This window comes from Xenopus laevis, chromosome 4L (genome assembly GCF_017654675.1).
Source record: "Xenopus laevis strain J_2021 chromosome 4L, Xenopus_laevis_v10.1, whole genome shotgun sequence".
NCBI lineage: Eukaryota > Metazoa > Chordata > Amphibia > Anura > Pipidae > Xenopus > Xenopus laevis.
The window spans coordinates 39,092,748-39,111,804 of NC_054377.1; the positions used below are offsets into that span (position 1 = coordinate 39,092,748).

At 37.8% G+C, this 19,057-nt stretch overlaps 1 protein-coding gene across 2 annotated transcripts; it reads left to right on the plus strand.

Moving 5' to 3' along the window:
• The first annotated feature begins 80 nt into the window (after positions 1-80).
• cnep1r1.S (CTD nuclear envelope phosphatase 1 regulatory subunit 1 S homeolog) lies at positions 81-18,839 on the plus strand. 2 transcript variants are annotated; one of them, XR_001935149.2, is made up of 7 exons: positions 81-266; positions 2,543-2,614; positions 3,987-4,060; positions 8,465-8,574; positions 11,071-11,125; positions 15,535-15,665; positions 16,015-18,839. XR_001935149.2 is itself a non-coding variant. In XM_041590123.1 (6 exons), the coding sequence occupies exons 1-6, from the start codon at positions 242-244 to the stop codon at positions 16,054-16,056; spliced, it is 378 nt and encodes a 125-aa protein (XP_041446057.1). In that variant the 5' UTR covers positions 89-241; the 3' UTR covers positions 16,057-18,839. The 2 variants fall into 2 exon arrangements, 1 of the variants encoding a protein (XP_041446057.1); XM_041590123.1 differs by lacking the exon at positions 15,535-15,665 and having other exon boundaries at positions 89-266.
• Positions 18,840-19,057: the final 218 nt, after the last annotated feature.

Sequence of the window (19,057 nt, forward strand, 5' to 3'; positions counted from 1 at the left end):
AGACCAATGAGAAGACGATTGTACTGAACTTTTAACCAATTAATAGCGGGCATGACCCTTGCGGACCTATTAGAAAGGCTGTTTGTTTAGACGAATGGGGGTAGGGGTTATAAATTATTTTTCGTGAAGCTCTGGAATTAATAGACGGGTAACACCTCGTAATCGCGTGGTTTGGCCAATAGCAGAAACGATAGAGCTGTGAACCATTACATTTTTTTTTGCTGTGGTTACTGGAACTGAAATGAACTCCTTAGAGCAGGCAGAAGGTTAGTTTTAGAGACTTTCTACAGTTTAAGCCATAACATAAAATCTGTTTAATATTGCTTTTTATTCTGCTGATAGCATAGATGTGGTGCAGTTTTGCGTTTGTTCGGTGCGTGGACGGAATGAAAAATGTTTGTGACAGGCAGTACATATTCACGTATTCATTCGGCAGGCATTATAAACCGCATATATAGATGCGGAGACGGATATACATATTTAAGCATAGCAGATTTAAAAAACAAAAAAACAAAAACGACTTTGACACGTGGGAGTGTGTACTTGTTGCTGTAATGAGCCATCTCAAATTTAACTGCAGCTAAGTAGGATTCAAGTGTAATGAATATGATCCAAATGAACCTTTTAACAGCATGTTTGTGCTTATGTGCAAAGTGCCCTTCTGAAAACTGTTTTACTACACTAGTGTTCAAAAGTTTTTCAAGAAATTTCATGCCAGCCCCTGTGGTCTGCAGTTGATTGGTGCAAATCTCATCATGCAGGCGGACAATGATCCTGAGCATAGGTATAAGCTATGCAAATTACATTTTGGGAAGAAACAGAGAGCTGTTGTACTACCTTTTGAGGGTCTGAATGGGCCTTTCACCAGATTGCCACCCTATTGAGATCTTCTTTTTGGTAGAGCTTTACCAGATCAGAGAAAAATGTCCTAAAAGGCAAATAGTCACACCTTTGGGAAAAGCTACAGTAGGTGTGGGAAACTGATAAGGAACTTTGAATTTTAGAATTGATGCAGTTGAGGTTCAGTGAATCATTTTCATTTGTTTCAATTGGTCTTCATTATTTTTTTATTACTTATCTTTCTATTCAGGCCTCCTCCTATTCATATTCCAGCCTCACATTTAAATCAATGCATTGTTGGTAGGATTTTTTTTGGATACTAGCAACCAAATAGCTGAAATTGCAAACTGGAAAGCTGCTGAATAAAAAAACTTAATTTATTAAAACACTGCTTAATAAATTATACGTCAGTATATTCCCCTTGTGCACAAGGACCATCGATGCAAAGCAAAACCTTTGTGGTTTGATAGAAGCATTGGTATGCTTTTAAGGCATTTGAGTTAAATTCAGATAAACTGAAAATTAGATAGAAATGGGAAATGGGTATTGCAGAGATTAGTAAAATTAAACCAAATCATTTTTTAAATATTTAAATAAATGAAGCAAGAAGGTGTGGGACTCAATGTCAGAGGAGGGTCAGTTGGTGCATGTAATCTACTTGGACTTTGCTAAAGCTTTTGATACAGTACCACACAGAAGGTTACTGGTTAAATTAAGGAATTGGCCTGGAACGTAGTATTTGTACTCTAATATAGAACTGTCTCAAAGAGTGGTGGTTTTCAACCAGTGTGGTGGTTTTCAACCAGTGTTGTTAGTTGAGTACTGCAGGGTAGTGATGTGCAGGCCAGCCCAGGACCTGTGGGTATGGCAGGTTCAGGCCGACTTCTTCAGACAATTACCAGGTCGCCAGCAAGCTTACATTGAGCTCTTCCTTCCACTCTACCCACCTGCGACTGGCTTCTGATGGCTGCAGCCTCTTTTTATAGCCCTGTGCCTGCCGCACCCCGCCCGTTTTGTGATGTCAGAGATGGGTAGGGTTCATGTTCGGGTACTGGTCCTGTTTTTGTCAAACCCTACATCACTGCTACAGGGGTCTGTCCATGGTCCGTTGCTTTTTAACTTGTTTATTAATCACCTGGATATGGGCATTGAAAGTACTGTTTGTTCCATGCAGGATGCTTCACTCCAAATTGCAGTAAAGAGTGACTGAAGTTATCAGAGTACAAGTCACATGACTGGGGGCACCTAGGAATCCGGTCTAGCCCCATGTCAGATTTTAAAAGTAAATCTAAAAAAGGGATTTCAGTGCATAATTCTGCTGGAGCAGCACTATTAACTGATGCACTTTGAAAAAAAACACGTTTTCCCATGACAGTATAAAACTAAACTGGTTGGAAGGGATGGAAGATTTAAATTGATGATAGACTGTGAAGGTTGGGGGGTTTCTCTGGAGAAAAGATGCTTGTAAGGGGACATGATTCCTCTTACGTACAATAGAGGGCATTGTAGGCAGATTGCAGGGGATCTTTTTTCCTATAAAATGGCAGTAATTCACAAAAAGATATTCATTGCTATATGTTGTCTGACTGACAAGTTTTAAATGTTTGGTGCAAAAGGATCTTACATTTTAAATGTTAAAACTTCTCCTAAAAGATACTTACTTGAGTGTAACTTTTTTGTGTTTGTTTTTGTGTGTTTCAAGATCTAAAAGCATTTGAAAGAAGACTTACTGAATACGTTTCATGTTTACAGCCTACTACCGGACGTTGGAGAAGTAAGCAGTTTATCAATAAAAATCCCCAGTGGGCAGCTAGGTGCAGTCTTCCAGCTCAGCCCTCTATCATATTATTGTTATAGTACATGATATTATCAAGGGACTTAGAAAACCATACATATTCAGATTACCCTTTTTGCTGGATAAAAACAAAGGTACTATACTTTCATTTAGATGATTTGGTTTATTAAGAATCAACTACTGAGCTTGGCAAGTACTTGACAAGCTTGTGCTTACTTAAAAAAATACAATGTGTTTTTTAATGTTCTTAATGTAGTTAGCAAGCCGAAACCTAACATAATCAGGACACCACCACCACTTATTCCCTTCCAAGTTCTAGAAGGGGAACAGTCAGAAAATGTTACATAAATACATCAAGTACAAAGATGGACATGTAGAATGTTTTACAAAAATTTTTGCAAAGTTGCTTGACTGCTATATAAAGGTATAGGATCTATTATCTATCCATATTTTGACTCACTGTACCTTAAGTTTGCGAAAAATAATTTCAATATTAAAGGAATTGTTTAGTGTAAAAATAAAAACTGGGTATCTAGATAGGCTTTGCAAAATAAAAAAATGTTTCTAATATAGTTAGTTAGCCAAATATGTAATGTATAAAGGCTGGAGTGACTGAATGTCTAACATTACAGAACATAGCCCAACTTCCTGCTTTTCAACTCTCTTGGTTTCCACTGACTACCAGGCAGTAACCAATCAGACTTAAAGGGGGGCCTCATGGGTCATAACTGTTGCTTTTAAATCTGAGCTGAATGCTGAGGATCAATTGCAAACTCACTGAACAGATATGTACTATGTGGCTCTCCTTCAAGTCGCTGACTAGCTCAGAGTTAGAGAGCTGAAAAGCAGGAAGTAGTGTTCAGGCTATTATGTTATACATCAGTCACTCCAGCCTTTATACATTACATTTTTTGCTAACTAACTAGATTAGAAACATTTTTTATTTTGCACATACTATCTATTTACACAGTTTTTATGTTCATGCTGAACTATTCCTTTAAACCGGGTAGGATTATTTTGCTACCAAATTGGATTTATGCATCTTAGTTATGATCAAGTACACGGTACTTTTTTGTTATTACTCATTTTATTATTAGAAAAAAAGGAAATATTTTTTTAAAAGCAGAATTAATTGCCTAAAACTGACTCTTTCAGATGGCCTTCCTATATATATCAGAGCTTTTTGAATAACTTGTTTCCAGACAGTCTATAAACATTGATACTTGATTTTACAGTTCTTCACTGCTTGTTTTTTATTGCATATTATACATACCTTGCTATATGTAATAAATTAAACACATTATTCCATTGTAATTGTAGTGAATTTTTAAATGTCCTTTTCCACTACCAGTGTTACTTATAGTGGTCTCTGTTTGCACTGCCACGGGGGCATGGAATTGGCTAATAGATCCAGAGACCCAAAAGGTAAGATCATTATCTTCCACCATTGCGTGTTCCATTTGCTTTTTGAGTGATAGAAGTAATGTATTTATATAAATATTAAGGCAACTTTTAGTACTTATTTGAGAGGTCTGTCGTTCTTTGATGTACACACGTCCATTCTAATTAATAGTTTTATACTAGAATGGTTGTTTATATTCCAATATTTTTATCAAGTTTACATAAAATAAACAAAGTTGACTAGCTTACAGTAGCACATTAAGAGACAGAACAGATTGAGTTTTCAAATATACCACATAGTCTTCACGTGTAGTTACATCAAAATACTCACAAATTTAACAAATTTAACACATAGCTTATAGTTAAACTGTGAACATCCACCGTTGGTGCTAGAATGGTTGTTTATGTCTAACTGTACTGAGTATTTGTAAAATTAGTACTTTGATTATAATATAGGATTTCTGCAGTTATTTTCTTCCCCTGTGGATTAGAAGGTCATAGGATTTTATTGACTAACCCTAGTTGGAAGTACAGATTGCCTATTAAAAAGTGGGGTTGCTCGCTAGAGCAGGTCTGCACGCTGGGCCCCTCCAAGTCTTTTTTTTTGCTGGGGGGGGGCACAGGCAGCCCTTGTTACTCCACTTTTATTAGACACCACAATATAAAACTATGCAGAGTTGTTTGTGGAACTTCGGCTGTGGTCCCTTGACTTCTTTGTGGAATACCCACACAAACCCCAACAATAGAAGCCCAAGTAAGCCATTGATAAAGAAGTGTATCATTGCAATCAAGGATTCAACAACACAAGTTTTTGAAAAATTGAGAAAAAAATTATATTTACCCCAAAAACATTCAGTGTATCAACAATTGTACAGACAAACTCCTTGTAATAGCCCAGAAAAATTTCCAAGGAAATACTTATTCTTTCCTAATATGAGTGGGAACAAATAAAATATCAAGGGAGTCAAGTGGTGCCTGCTTCCAAGTATTTCCTAAAAAAAAAGAGCTATATCTGTGATCTATGATCACTTAGCCCATTTAATCCCAATAATGAATTTAAGATTTATCCAATTTTGGGAAAGAGACTTCTGTTCATGCTTCAAAGAAGATCTGTTCCTCTATTATGAGAGACTTGATACGTTGTAAAATGTTCCTCTTCACCTTTATGGTACGGTAACTGTGGTTAGCGGGGACCCTTCCTACATGTATGGCAGGAGTGCCTAAAGCAGTCAGGCTTGGCTCCCACCTGAATTTTTTTTAAATAAGAAAATATTGTGTGACAACAAGTACCTGTGGAAGCTGATAATATTGTCTGCAGCCAAACCGGTCATAAACACTTGTGGAAGTCCCCATTCTGTTTTTTGTTTTTTTTAAAGGCAAAGCTTTTATTGTTCTAAAACACAGAACATAGAACAAAACACATGCCATTAAGCAGTAAGGTTTCAGTTACAAAACATTCAAGAAATATGCATTGTAGTAGTATTTTCGCTCAGTATTATTGGTTGGTTTATCATTCAACTTAATCCCTGGGCAGGTGCCTATTCATGTGTGAGAGTTACTGCAATTCCCAAAATTTACTGACGCATAAGGTTTTACCACTTCCATGTTTTTACCAAACATTCACTTTAACTGCTGCTGCTTTGAGTATTCCAGTTCATGTTAAGGAACCGTGCCCACCTAGCTCTGCCTCCCACCATGAACTCCAGATCTTTCCAAATCTTTTTTTGTGAGCCTCTGGCTAATAGGCTGAAGTTAATTAGGGATACAGTCTGGTTCACTAGTGTGATCCGGTTTGGCACCACATTGGGTTTGGGCCCCATCCATGCCATTGCAATTATTTTCCAAGTGTAGTATGAGAGTGTTCTGTATCTGATTATGGCATGGTTATAAAACCATCTAGGACCCCTAATATACACCTTTGGTGTTAGCCGTTTAGGAAAGTTTAATTTGTCTGCTAGTAGATTCATGAAAACTTGGCCACCTGCGGGTATTACCAGACCATGTGCAGGAAGTTTGCCCCTTGTGACCCACACCTGTGGCATCTTGCACTGGGATTACGTCCCATAGATTTTAGTCGTACAGGTGTGCAAAAGAATTGAAGTAATTTAAAGAAGAATTAAACCCCTTATTAAAATAATTCCTATCCCCCTACCCTACATAGACCCCCCTACCTCATCCCCCCCCATCCTAGCTGCTACCCCAGGTTAATGCCCCTAACTTTTTACTTACCCCTCGGTGCAGAATCAGGGCATCAGAGTTCACAGCAACCATCTTCTTCCGGAAGTAAGTGCCGTATCGGAGTATGCGCAGTTGCAGTAGTCTGCCAGTCCCAAACAACTGCGCATTCACCGAAAGTCATGGAAATTGCCGAAGCGCCAGAAGAAGACCCGAACATTAACAAAGAAGAAGATGATGGCTGCCGTGAACTCAGATGCCCTGAATCTGCACCGAGGGGTAAGTAAAAAGTTAGGATTTACCTGGGGTAACAGCTAGGCTAGGAGGGAGGGGGGGGGGTCTATGTAGGGTAGGGTTTTTTTTTTTTAATAAGGGGTTGAATTCTCCTTTAAACTGGACTAGTTTATCTTGTATAGAAAGTAGTAGTGTCTATCTGTTGCCTCCTCTCAGTCTTCCTCTGTGAAGCCTTGGACATCACTCACTTACAATAGGCCTTCTGGAATGCAAGGTTGCTTGCAGTAGAGTTTCATATAATGTTGACTTTGGTTTCATTAGAGTGGAAGACCAGAGTACTGTTACAAATTGGGGTTGGGAGACTTGTATATCAACTCCACCAAATTGTGCTTGGAAGACCTGTCTTGAGTTGGAGATGCCGGAATTGGCAGATTGGGTTCTGCCAGTTTCTCCTTAAAGAACTCGAACTAGCCGAGACTAGTGCCATCTACCATATCTTGTAGGCGCCTAACCTGTTTTTGGGGCCAATATAGAAAGTCAGGAAAGTTATGGAAATGGGGAAGGCTAGAGTTAAAGTCCCCCATTCTTAACTTTCAGTTAGTTAAAGTGAAATTGGATGAAGTTCTTATATTAGAGAAACCATAATAACAGTTGTATACAGAAAGCATATAACAAGGTTTGGATTCCCTGGTTAACCTACAGAAACCTTACAAATTACAGGAGGCCACTGGGTTCATGACCTTGTACTGTCCAAAGATACTCACTGAAGGAAAATGTGCTCTTGTGTTTTCCTTTCTCCCAACAGTAATGTCAAAAAAAAGTGTTTTTTAAAGTAATGCAAATATAATGCAGTGTTGCCCTACACTGGTAAAACTGTTGTGTTTGCTTCAGAAACACTACTTTTTTTATGACTTGTTTATGTCAATAAGCTGCTGTATAGCAATAAGAGAAGCCATTTAATTAAAAAACGGCTCCGGTTACACAGCAGATGGCAGATAAGCTCTGTAGAACATAATGGTGTTATCTGTTATCCATTATTTAACCTGTGCCATATAGCCTTTTTTCAATTTCTGCCATTGCTACACAGCAGTTTGTTTATGATCTATAGTAGTGTTTCTGAAGCAAACAAATCAGTTTTACCAGTGCAGGCTAACATTACTTGATATTTACATTACTTTAAAAAACACTAACAAATTTTGGTGATACTGTTCCTTTAAAAATAGCTGTATACATTTTCTGTTCTATTGTTTGTAATGTTTGATTTGTTTTTTTCAGGATAATAATCGCTTATCACTAACTTGATAACCCTAGAAGCTGGGAAATTTTGTGTGTGTGTGTGTGTGTGTGTGTGTGTGTGTGTGTGTGTTTTTTTTTATCTGGGAAATAGTAAAAATATAATAAAAAAATAAATAAAAGAAAATAATAATATATATAATAATAACTATATTCAACTATAGGACTTCATATCCACGACTTGATGCAGTACTACCCTGTGTATTTGATTGTGTAAAAGGGTTAAAATGTTGTTTGTAAAGACTACAATTAAAATACTTTCAATTATATAACCTCCTTTAAAGATAAGTAAACCTTTAAAATAAGTGAATGTAAAATTGATGAGGGTGCTATTCTAAGCACTTTTGTAATTTACAGTCATTATTTATTTTTTATTCCAAGTTATTAATGGATGCATGTACTGTTAATATGAATGAATTTTTTCCAACAGCGCCACCTGCTGGTCATTTTCCCACCAGTATGACCACCAGGTAGTCAAGGAAGTTGTCAGGAGAAAGAGGCTGCTGTGATGTTCTTCTACTTAGGAAAAAAATTAGAAACCTTTCTCAAATCTTTCCATAGCAGAAGAACATCAGAGCAGCCTCTTTCTTTCTCCTGACAACTTCCTTGATTTATTGGTGGTCAGACTGGTACATATATCCCTTAATATCTTGTAATTTTCTGTGTGAAGGTGATTGTGGTTGTTATAATGTTTTTGTTTTTTTTGTTTTTTTGTTTTTTTTAAAGGTTTCATTCTTCACATCTTTGTGGAACCATCCTTTTTTTACTATTAGCTGCATAACTCTAATTGGGTTGTTCTTTGCCGGCATACACAAAAGAGTGGTGGCTCCGTCGATGTATCCTTTCATGCATTGTTTCTAAGGGCCCCTAAACCTTAGCGTTTCTTTTGCTCCCCTGCAGTGAATTTCATTCATTCCATCACAGGAAAATGTCTTTATTTCCTATTAGCTTTTACTTGCTCTGACAAGGCTAGCACCTAAAGCAAGTGAAGTACAGCTTTATGCTTTCCACTTGCTTTTGGTGCTTGCTTGTAAAACAGGGGGTACAAACCAGGGCTGCGTTTACTCCTATATTCCCCTGCAGTGGAATACTTGACATGTAATTGCTTTCAGACAGGGGCTTTCCAGTGGTAGTTGCCACATTTAGGCAGCCTATTGGATGTCACCTTGCACCAGAAGAGCTGAAATTCCAATTTAAAATCAGAATTTTGGCTTTTTGCAATCACTGGTCCAGTTGCCAGACATAGCTTCTTTAGCCTGCTGCTTAGCTCTGCATTTTCAGTGCTGTGGAGCAGGGTTGTTTTGAGAGGTCTCCTTAGTATAGTTAATTAACCCCTTGGTTAATGTTATTAACATGTATGTATAAATCACCAACATATTCCGTAGCGTTTGTACAATAAATGAGTGTATACATTACACATACAAGAAAACATACAAAAACAACTAATAACCAATACAAGAGTTAAATGTGGCCCTGCCCAAAAGAGCTTATAGTCTAAAAAATTAAGAGGATATCCAGCCAAAAATTATTTTACACATTTCCACATTACACAATTCCAGAATAACAGAAATGTGCAAAATGCTATGAGCAGTGTAGCTTTGGCTAATTGGAGAGCTGATTACAGCTACATTGTGTTTCAATCATAGGCGGAGGATAATTTTTCTGTTTGGGAAGGCTATGTACCAGCACTGTGATCACACTGCCACACATACAAATGGTGTAAAGGGGTTGTTCACCTTTTAATTAACTTAGTAGGAGGTGAGTGATATTTTAAGACAATTTGCAGTTGGGTTTCAGTTTTGTGGTTTTTGAGTTATTTAGTGCTTTAATCAGCTCTCCAGTTTGCATTTTCGGCAATCTGTATAGTGCTAGGATGTCCTTAGCAACAATGCATTGATTTGAATTAGAGCTTGGAATATGAATAGGAGAGGCCTGAAAAGAAAGATGAGTAATAAAAGTAGCAATAACAAAACATTTGTAGCCTTACTGAGCATTTATCTTTTAGATGGGGTCAGTGACCCCCATTTTAAAGCTGAAAAGAGTCAAAAAATTAAGGCCAATTGAAAAGTTGCTTAAAATTTGCCATTCTACAACATACTAAAAGTTAACTTAAAGGTGAACCACCCCTTTAATACAGCATTAGAAGTTTGTAGGCATTCTTTTAGCCCAGCAACTTCATGGTAGAAAAACATGTAAAACACATTTTTAAACAAGTTTTTGGTAGGTTAATCATCCTCCTTATGTCTAGCTAGGACTGAACTGCCCATTTTAAATTAACACAAGTAAAAGCAGCCCTTTAGGCCTCAGGTTTGCAGCAGTGCTCATCAGACATATTATTAATGTTGCTGCACACTTAACCTGGAAAGCACTGAGAGGCAGTAAGTCTAAGAGAAGTGAGTGCCTAAGTAAAATGAACCCCTCTGTTATCCATTTCATTCAAGAAATATGCATTGTAGTAGTATTTTCGCTTTAGCAAGATGAATCATTCCCTTGGGGCAACTGTACCTTCACCACATTAGCCAACAGCCTTCGTTTCTGGCCCCATACCCCTCGTATTTGCCAATTGCCGTAGCTTTAGCAGAGACTGAGTAAACCCCTTAAGTGCCATAGGAGATAACCCATATACCCCCAGCAACATTAAAATTTTCAGCCCCATTGTTATTCATTCAACAACACATTTTATTAATGCTACCCACCAGCCCCACTACAGATGCAATGTGCTCATATGTAACTGTGATCACTAGATTCAAACAGCTTTCAGCATTAAGAGGCTCCTTGCTACTTTTAATAATCAATAACTTTAATATGATTAATCATTAAAATAAATGGTTAAATTTAAGATATATCTATAAAATAGCTCAAATTGTAACATGACACAACTTATTCTGCCTGCACTGGTTTTCCGATCTGCTGTGCTTGCCTGTAGCTCTTCCCCTACAGCCAGAGAAGACAAGCTCCGAAGTAAAGGACTACAGCCATGGGGATGGGGTTGAAGTGTCAGACACTTCTGAACAATCTTCTTCCCGATGTGCTCGCTCCCCATCTTACCGCTCTTAATCTGCATGCAGTGTAAGCAAGTCTCTAACAGAAACCTAAACAGCGTGCCATAACAGACAAGTTGAGGTGATTTTGCACAGGATCCCAAAAGCCTTCATTAAAATCCCTCTATGGTTTCAATAGTACATATAGCCAGTTCCATCAGCGCAGACTACAAAAGCATGCATTGAAACTATTTTAAGAAATTGCCTGAAGTTATAATTTATGAAAATATTTTTGGTTCATTGGTATATATGTAGGTTTCATAACATGCTTTTCCTGACCAATCCCTTTAGAATAGCAGCACGATGTCGGACTGTCCTTGCTGAATATAACATGTCGTGTGATGATGTAAGTATTTGTGGATTAATATTTTACATTACTCTTGCTTTATTTAGTTCATGCAAAATCACATTATAAGCTTCTATTTTAGGTCTGGTAAAACTTGCTTTGGTTGCTAATAGTGATATTGTTCCATTCAGATTTGATATGCATGATAACACTTTCATCTCCTAATATATGTTTAATATCCAAAATGTATTTCAGTGTTTCAGAAGCAGCAATTTTCACTACCTCCTCGCAAGTAAAGGCCCTTTTAGTAGCTGTTACCTCTTTTTTAAAGGAAGTCATAAAGCTTTTGCTAAGCTATTTGTTTTTTGAGTGCATTTTTTAACATTTTTAAAGTAGTTTCTTCTCAGGTCTATCACGCATTGTGGAAAATCTAGCTTGAAAGAGAGCTAATGACCTATACAATTTTTCAGTGACGTAGTGAAATGAGAGGAGGGGATTTTAAAGGAGTCCTCCATCGAAATGGAAATAGCAACTTTTCAATATATGTTCATTAGAGTTTCAGTATGAAAAGTAATTTCTAAATGTAATTGAAATAGCATTTTTTTTTATCCCTTTCTTTTCTCTCGGTGTTGTAAAACAAGTAAAATTTATGTAACACAAGTAAGGTCTCCTTCAGGTCTATTTATTAGCCAAAACATGTATACAGACAGACACACTGTTTTCAATTGAAATGACATTTTCAAATAACTGTAAAGCCAATAATAAAATTGTAATTATTGTATATTGGAAAAGTTGCTTAACCCAACTTTTTTTTTATTATTATTATTTTTTTTTTAGAATATAAAATATAATATTTAGGTGAAGGAACTCTTAGGGGGTAATTTATTAAAAACACTATATCCAAAAAAGATGTGAGGACCTCCAATAATAAAGAAACAATTATATTAAAAAATAGAAAATTTATTAGGACATGAAAACCTAACTCGTTTCGTGCCTATTGGGGCACTTACTCATAGGCTTTGAGTTAGTGAATAAGGTATAAAAATTTACTGTGGAAGGATTTCTCAGAATATTAGCTCTTAATACTGCATTTTCAGTGCGTACCAGCACAACTAACCAAACTTTCTCAACCAGTTTAGAGTGGTCAAAAAAGAGCCGAGCGAATTTGTGCAACTGTGTTGAATGTTTTTTTTAATAATTAATTTTCTTTTGCAAGCAGTAAAATAAAATGCCAGTTCATTAAATATGATTCTATCTGTGGGAATGAGCCAATTGAGCCTGGTGTTTCTACTCTTGGAGGATCCCTGGGATCTCCTTGCACTAAACGGTGACATACCTCCTTTCAGTTAATTTAGTGGATCCAGAGTTGGTGCAATAGCCTATGTACAGAACCCCTACATAATTGTTATACTTTTGCTTTTTTGTTTCTTTTGCTATTCCCCTGTTGGGTTAAATTCTGTTTTGGGAAAATGTGTCTCCAGATTATGTGGAGGATGCCAGGTGGGGTATATTGTTGAGGTTCAACTGTTATGTCTCCATCTTTTTTTCTTCTCTTCTCTTTCTTTGTCCCTTCGTAAGTGAGGCAAGGTTTTATAGTGTACAATGACTGGGGTGAGGATCGCTGTCCCTTGGGGGGTCTGCTGCTGAGCCTGAACCCCCTTCCACACCACTCCCTTTTACTGGAAGTACTTCCACCACACATGGATGAGGGCTACCAAGCAACCCCCCCAGCTGGTCCACTTCATGCCCGGGCCCAGGACACTTGTCCCCCCCGATGGCAACCCTGGTCCCTAGCCTATCATGCAGAATTTTCTACCTACTCCAGGGGAGTTGCTATACTAATTAGGAAATCCTTGAATTTTAACTTTGAGACAATGATTACCGACAGAGGAGGCAGATATATCATTCTAAAAGGACAAATAGCAGGTATTGCATATATCATTGTCAATGTCTACTTGCCTCCACCTGCTAAAATTCCAATATTGAACGAAATACTATAGAAGGTAGCTGACCTAGGCAATTTTCCAATGCTATGGGCAGGTGATTTGAATCTGGTAATAGACCTGGCACTGGATAGGCTGCACACTTCTACCCATGACACTAAAACTATTTCCAATTGGGTAGTGGCCACTGGGCTCATGGACATCTGGAGGTGGAAGCACCCCCAGCTCAAGCAATACTCTTGCTATTCAGTGGCCTTAGCTGCAATGTTTCGTATTGATATGTGTTTGGGCTCAGGGGATATAATTGCAATATGTGGACACCATAGAGTACCTCACCAGGATGTGCTCTGATCATGCCCCCCCTGCTATTATCTATAGGCAGGTTCCCTCACACTTCCAAGGGCCAATGGAGACTTCCTCCAAAATGGGTAAATAATCCCAAAGTGGATGAGCAATTCCTTCCCCATTTAACACTATACTGGGAGGTAAACCAAGGCACCTTAGATAACCAAGCAGTATGGGATGCGGGAAAGGCCTTACATTAGGTACCTACATTTCCGTAATAAAAGCCGTCCGGCGGGAGAATGAGCAAGCTCTCTCTCTCTTTTGCTCGCCAGGGCAGAGGCAGATTTAGTGCTAGCACAATCTGATGAAACTAAACCGGCCATGCAGATAGTGCAAAAAGACACTGATTTGCTCCTAACAGACAAGTATACACAGAGTGAACTGTATAAGACTGCTGCCTGGTACGATAAAGGGGACAAAAATGGGAAACTCTTGGCCCTGTTGGCTAGGGGTGATGTGCCTAGAACTGTAATACATAGTGTCACTGGTGGAACTAATACATTTACAGACCCAGCCCAGATGTTAGAGCGCTTTCGGCAGTATTTTCGGTTGACATATCAGATGCCCAATGATGCCACACTGGAGGGACTTACTGACTATTTAAAAAATTTTGATTTCCCAGCAGTGCCTCATGACCAACAGTGGTGGATAATGGTCATCGCGATTGATGAAGTTAAAGATGCAATTAATGCATTTGCCTTGGGCAAAACTCCTGGCCCGACTAGATTCCCATAGAATGGTACAATAAATATATAGACTTTCTAGCCCCTAGACTAGTAGAGCTGTTTAATGGGTCTGGCAGACTTGGTACACTGCCGGATATTTGCTACAATGCATATGTCTGTCACACTGATCCTAAACAAGCAAGCCATCCGATCACTGTAAATCATATCGACCTATCTCCCTACTAAACTCTGATGTAAAAAGTTTTGCTAAAATGCTAGCTAGCAGAGTTAAATTTGTGGTATCCGAGCTAATTCGCCTAGATCAGACAGGCTTCGTGCCCTCTGAGGCCACAGACATTAATATTAGGCGTCTATTTACCAATTTATCTACTCAGCATGACCACTCTGTGCGTAGAATTGTAGTATCACTGGACACGGCAAAATCCTTTGACATGGTAATGTAATACCTGTGGGTAGTTTTGGCCCGCTACAAATTGGCCCCAAATTTGGAAAGTGGGTGCAGTTGCTCTACACTCATCCTCGAGCTAAGATCATGGTGAACGGAAGGTTAACAAAGAGTGTATCCCTAGAGAGAGGCATGCATCAAGGGTGTCCTCTCTCTTCCCATTGCTCTTTGCCTTGGCTATTAAACTACTGGCCATTCATATAAGGGCAAATGAGGGCTTGCGACTAGGGAATTTAATTGAAAAAATATCGCTATATGCAGATGATATGCTGCTGCTGGCAAACTCACCAGGCCTTTGAGAATCTCCTTATGGCGGTGACTCAATTTGGTCGGTACTTTGGACTTAATATTAACCACTCTAAGGTCATATTCCCTATAGACCCTCTCCCCATGGGTGCCACCGATTGTATATCACATCTTTAGGTGGTGACCTCATTTAAATAGCTAGGCGTAACAATAAATAAAGATCTGGATAGGTATGAACAATTAAACTTGAACCCAATGCAGACATTAACATTAAGTAGGTACATGGCAGGACTTACCCCCTCTCTCCCAGGTAGAATTAACATCTTAAAAATTATTTTTCTCCCTAAATTTTTGTATGCTCTACACAACTCCCCTATCACTCCCAGGGCGTGTTGGTTCAATGGGGTGGATAAAATAATTAGGGGCTTCTTGTGGGCAGGAAACCATCTGTGCCTGAACATAAAAATATTGCAAGCAATATTTTCTGAAGAGGGACTAGCCCTACCTAACCTTAAAGTATATTATCTTGCTGCTCAGCTAGTCTATATTGGTGGATGGTCCCCAATATGAATAATCCAGTGGTGGTTATAGAAGCCGCCATAGTAGGCTCGCTTGAAGCCCTATCCAAACTTCCGTATCGAGCTCAAGCTTGATAAAGGGCTGGAATAGCCCGAAACGTCGCTCTGCTAATTAATATAATTACAATTACTGATGAGGCACATAAGGTTAGCTGAAACTACCTATCTCCACAGACAAGACTAACTAAACCACTCTCCTGGTTTTATATTATTTTGTCAACCGCAGGCCCTTCACCCCTGGAAAAATCTAAGGCCAAGTGGCAGAGAGACATCCCTGAGTTAGACGATGAGAAGTGGTCTGATGCTCTCAAAATGGTACCAAATGTTTCCATCTCAATAAGAGATAGGTACATCCAGGTAAAGTTTTTAAACAGAGCGTACCTGACCCCTAACCGTTTGGCGAAAATATATGATAATGTATCCGACTTAAGTCCTAAGTGCAGAGACGAGATAGGCACTCTGTTCCATGTTTTTTGGTTTTGCCAGGTGATACAGAAAAATTAAGCCATTTGGGGCACCTGGCACAAAAGGTTGATTGTTAATTTAAAAGTTTTACTCCTCTATAGTTGTAATTGATGCCTTAGCCTCACTTTCTTTGTTTCCTATTTTACTTATTGTTAAAAATTGCAAAAGTAAAAACTTTTAAAAATAAAAAGGATATGATTCTATTATGGCATCTCATTTGCATTTTCTTCTCATTTCACAGACTGGAAAGTTAATTCTGAAGCCGAGGCCTCATGTCCAATGATCATCTTTTTTTCCAACACCACTGGAAAACTCAGACCATAATGAATTTTTATAGAGTTTAAACAGACTAAGTGTGCAGCATTAGATGGATATAATCAAATTCTGGAGGAGCTGATTTATGCACTTGAATAAATTGGCCTTAGAAACACTGTATACAAAATATAGAATGCAACTGCTGTTTCTTCAATTAAGAAAGCGATACAAGGGAAACGTTGAGGCGTGCTGCAGTAACCTCTGATTCTCATAAATAACCTTTCTTAACCAGCAATTTGCATATCCGAATTATATGTGTCAAAGCATTCTCCAACCAAAAACTTCTTATGCATAACGAAAAACTGTAATTCTAAACAGCGTTTCAACATATATTGATTAGATATTTGCAAAGTTTTAAAGTTTATATGAAAATGTAATTGCAATTTAAATCAATATTTGTTATCCCTTTCTGAAGAAGTTCTCCTCCTGATCTTTTAAGTAGTTGCTTCTCCTATATTGTTTCACTGACCTGACGCAGTGGTGCACAGTATGTAAACATTCTGACAGATACTACTTTTAATAGCAGTTACATTTACAAATAATATATGTATATTGTTAAGTTGCTGCATGCAAAAAAGTCATTGGGGGAGGATTTTTTGAAGTGAGGCTGTAAAATGTCTCAATTTTTTTATTTTTGTGTTTTATATTTTCATTGTGTATACTTTTTGTAATTCCAGGGTTTTAACTTAACCTGTTTTACTGTGTAAGTTTAGTTTAGGGAGTTTGTATTCAGCTGATCTTTTATCGTCACATTTAAGGGCCAAGGCACACCGGGAGCTTTGTTGCCTGAGGTTAAATATTTGCTACTGCAGACAACAAATCTCCGGAAAACATTGCATAACATAAAACTAAGATTGCCGGGAGTAATAGTTTTTACTTGCAGCAATCTTAATGTTATGCTATGGAAAGTCTTTTGGGAGACTTGTCGTCCGTGGTAGTGAATATTTAACCTGTGTGCTATCTTCCTAAAGAGAAAGAAGGTCTAAATTACTGGCGGTGCCAAATTTTATGCACTCCGTAGTGGTTGTAATCACTCACCTGAAACCCAGGCTAGTGCTCCTGTTGGCAGAAACCTACACTAATACTAGGTACTTTTCATTGAGCACCATGGAGTGATCCACTTCCTCCTCTTTTTCTTAAATACCCCAGTGACAATGCATGCGCAGTAAAGTGAAAAAGCCATCTATCTTTGTTAAAGTTTGACTTTTCGCTCTCCTTCACATGCGCAGCCAGGTGCTTGCAAAGAGAAAAGAAGCAGGTAAACAATTGTTCCATGGTGCTTGCACAGAAGTACCCTAGCCTTGTGCATTGTTTTGCCACATGAGCACCAGCCTGGTATAATGGGTGCTTACAATCACTGCGAGGTGCCTAACATTTCTAAAATTACTTTCCTTCTCTTTTAATTCAGATTTGGTTTATTGGCAGAGCACTCAACTAATGTATTTTTTGAAGATTTACACTACCCTCAATATTAGGTGGTGCAGGATATAAGATTTAAATTGAAGCAATTAACAAATTATCTCTCAATCTGCACACGGTAATTTTACTTCATATGAATAATTTAATTTGAGATCATCCAGTTCATTAGGCAATTACTTATACATGAATTAATACATCTTTACAAAAAAATCATAAATAACTTAACATGCTTAATCAGCTGATCAATAAATAGGTAATAAGTTATAAAGTGCAAATTTTCGCATTCTCTTCACAGTTCATTTATTCATCAGCCTGTAATACCAATTCATGTTCAATTCATGTAGGGTTAAATTGGTAAAAAATAATCATGCAAGTTCACTAGCAATGCATTAGTTAAATATGTCCGTTGTGTGGCATAACAAGAGAATTCATTAGCCACGCTAGTAGAGCTCCATCTACTAGCGTGAGCTTTACAAGCAGCACTTCAGTATGAGGGAGAATATTACAATGGAGGATTGCGCAGCACACTACTTATACTGTTAAGACGCTTTCCAGTATCACATTGCCTTCATTCCGCACACCCTTACCACACACTCAATTATCGGATCTCCCAATGAAACTGTTGCAAGACACTGTCTTTGTCTCATAATAGCAGGCAGCCTCTGGCTACACATGCGGGAGTGCTAGATACAAGGCTGCACAATGTTGCAACGTTGTTCCATTTTTTTTTTTCTAAATTGCTACACATCTAGAACGGCTGTTCTATAACTATAAATATAGTGGATTCAAACTTTGGCCAGACATTTCTTCACAAACTTTTTAACAGTATTAATTTGGAGTGGCTAATGAATTCTCTTGTGATGCCACACAACGGACATATTTAACCAATGCATTGCTAATGAACTTGCATGATTTTCTTACTAATTTAACCCTACATGAATTGAACATAAATTGGTACTACAGGCTGATAAACTAATGAACTGTGATGAAAATGCGAAAATTTGGACTTTTTAACTTACCTATTTATTGATCAGCTGATTAAGTATGTTAAGTTACTTGATGAATTTTTTGTAAAGATGTATTAATTCATGTTAATTGACTAATGAACTGGATGATCTCAAATTAAATAAATTATTCATATGAAGTAAAATTACCATGTGCAGATTGAGAGATACTTTTCGTTAATTGCTTTATTCTCTTTTAATTCACAATTATGTACATATCTTAAAGGGGAACTAAAGTCTAAAATAGAATAATGCCAGAAATGCTGTATTTTGTATACTCAACAACTGCACAACAATCCTAATAAAACAAATGATTTATTCTTTCAAAGTTGGCCACAGTGCGTCACCATCTTGTAACTTTGTTAAACATCTTTGCAAGACCAAGACTATGTACATGCTCGGTGTAGTCTGGGTTGCACTGTCATAAATCAGAGGTCCTCAACCTTTATTGACCATGAGCCACATTCAAATGTAAATAGAGCTAGGGAGCAACACAAGCATGAAAAAAGTACCTGGGGTGTCAAGGGCTGTGACTGGCTTTTATGC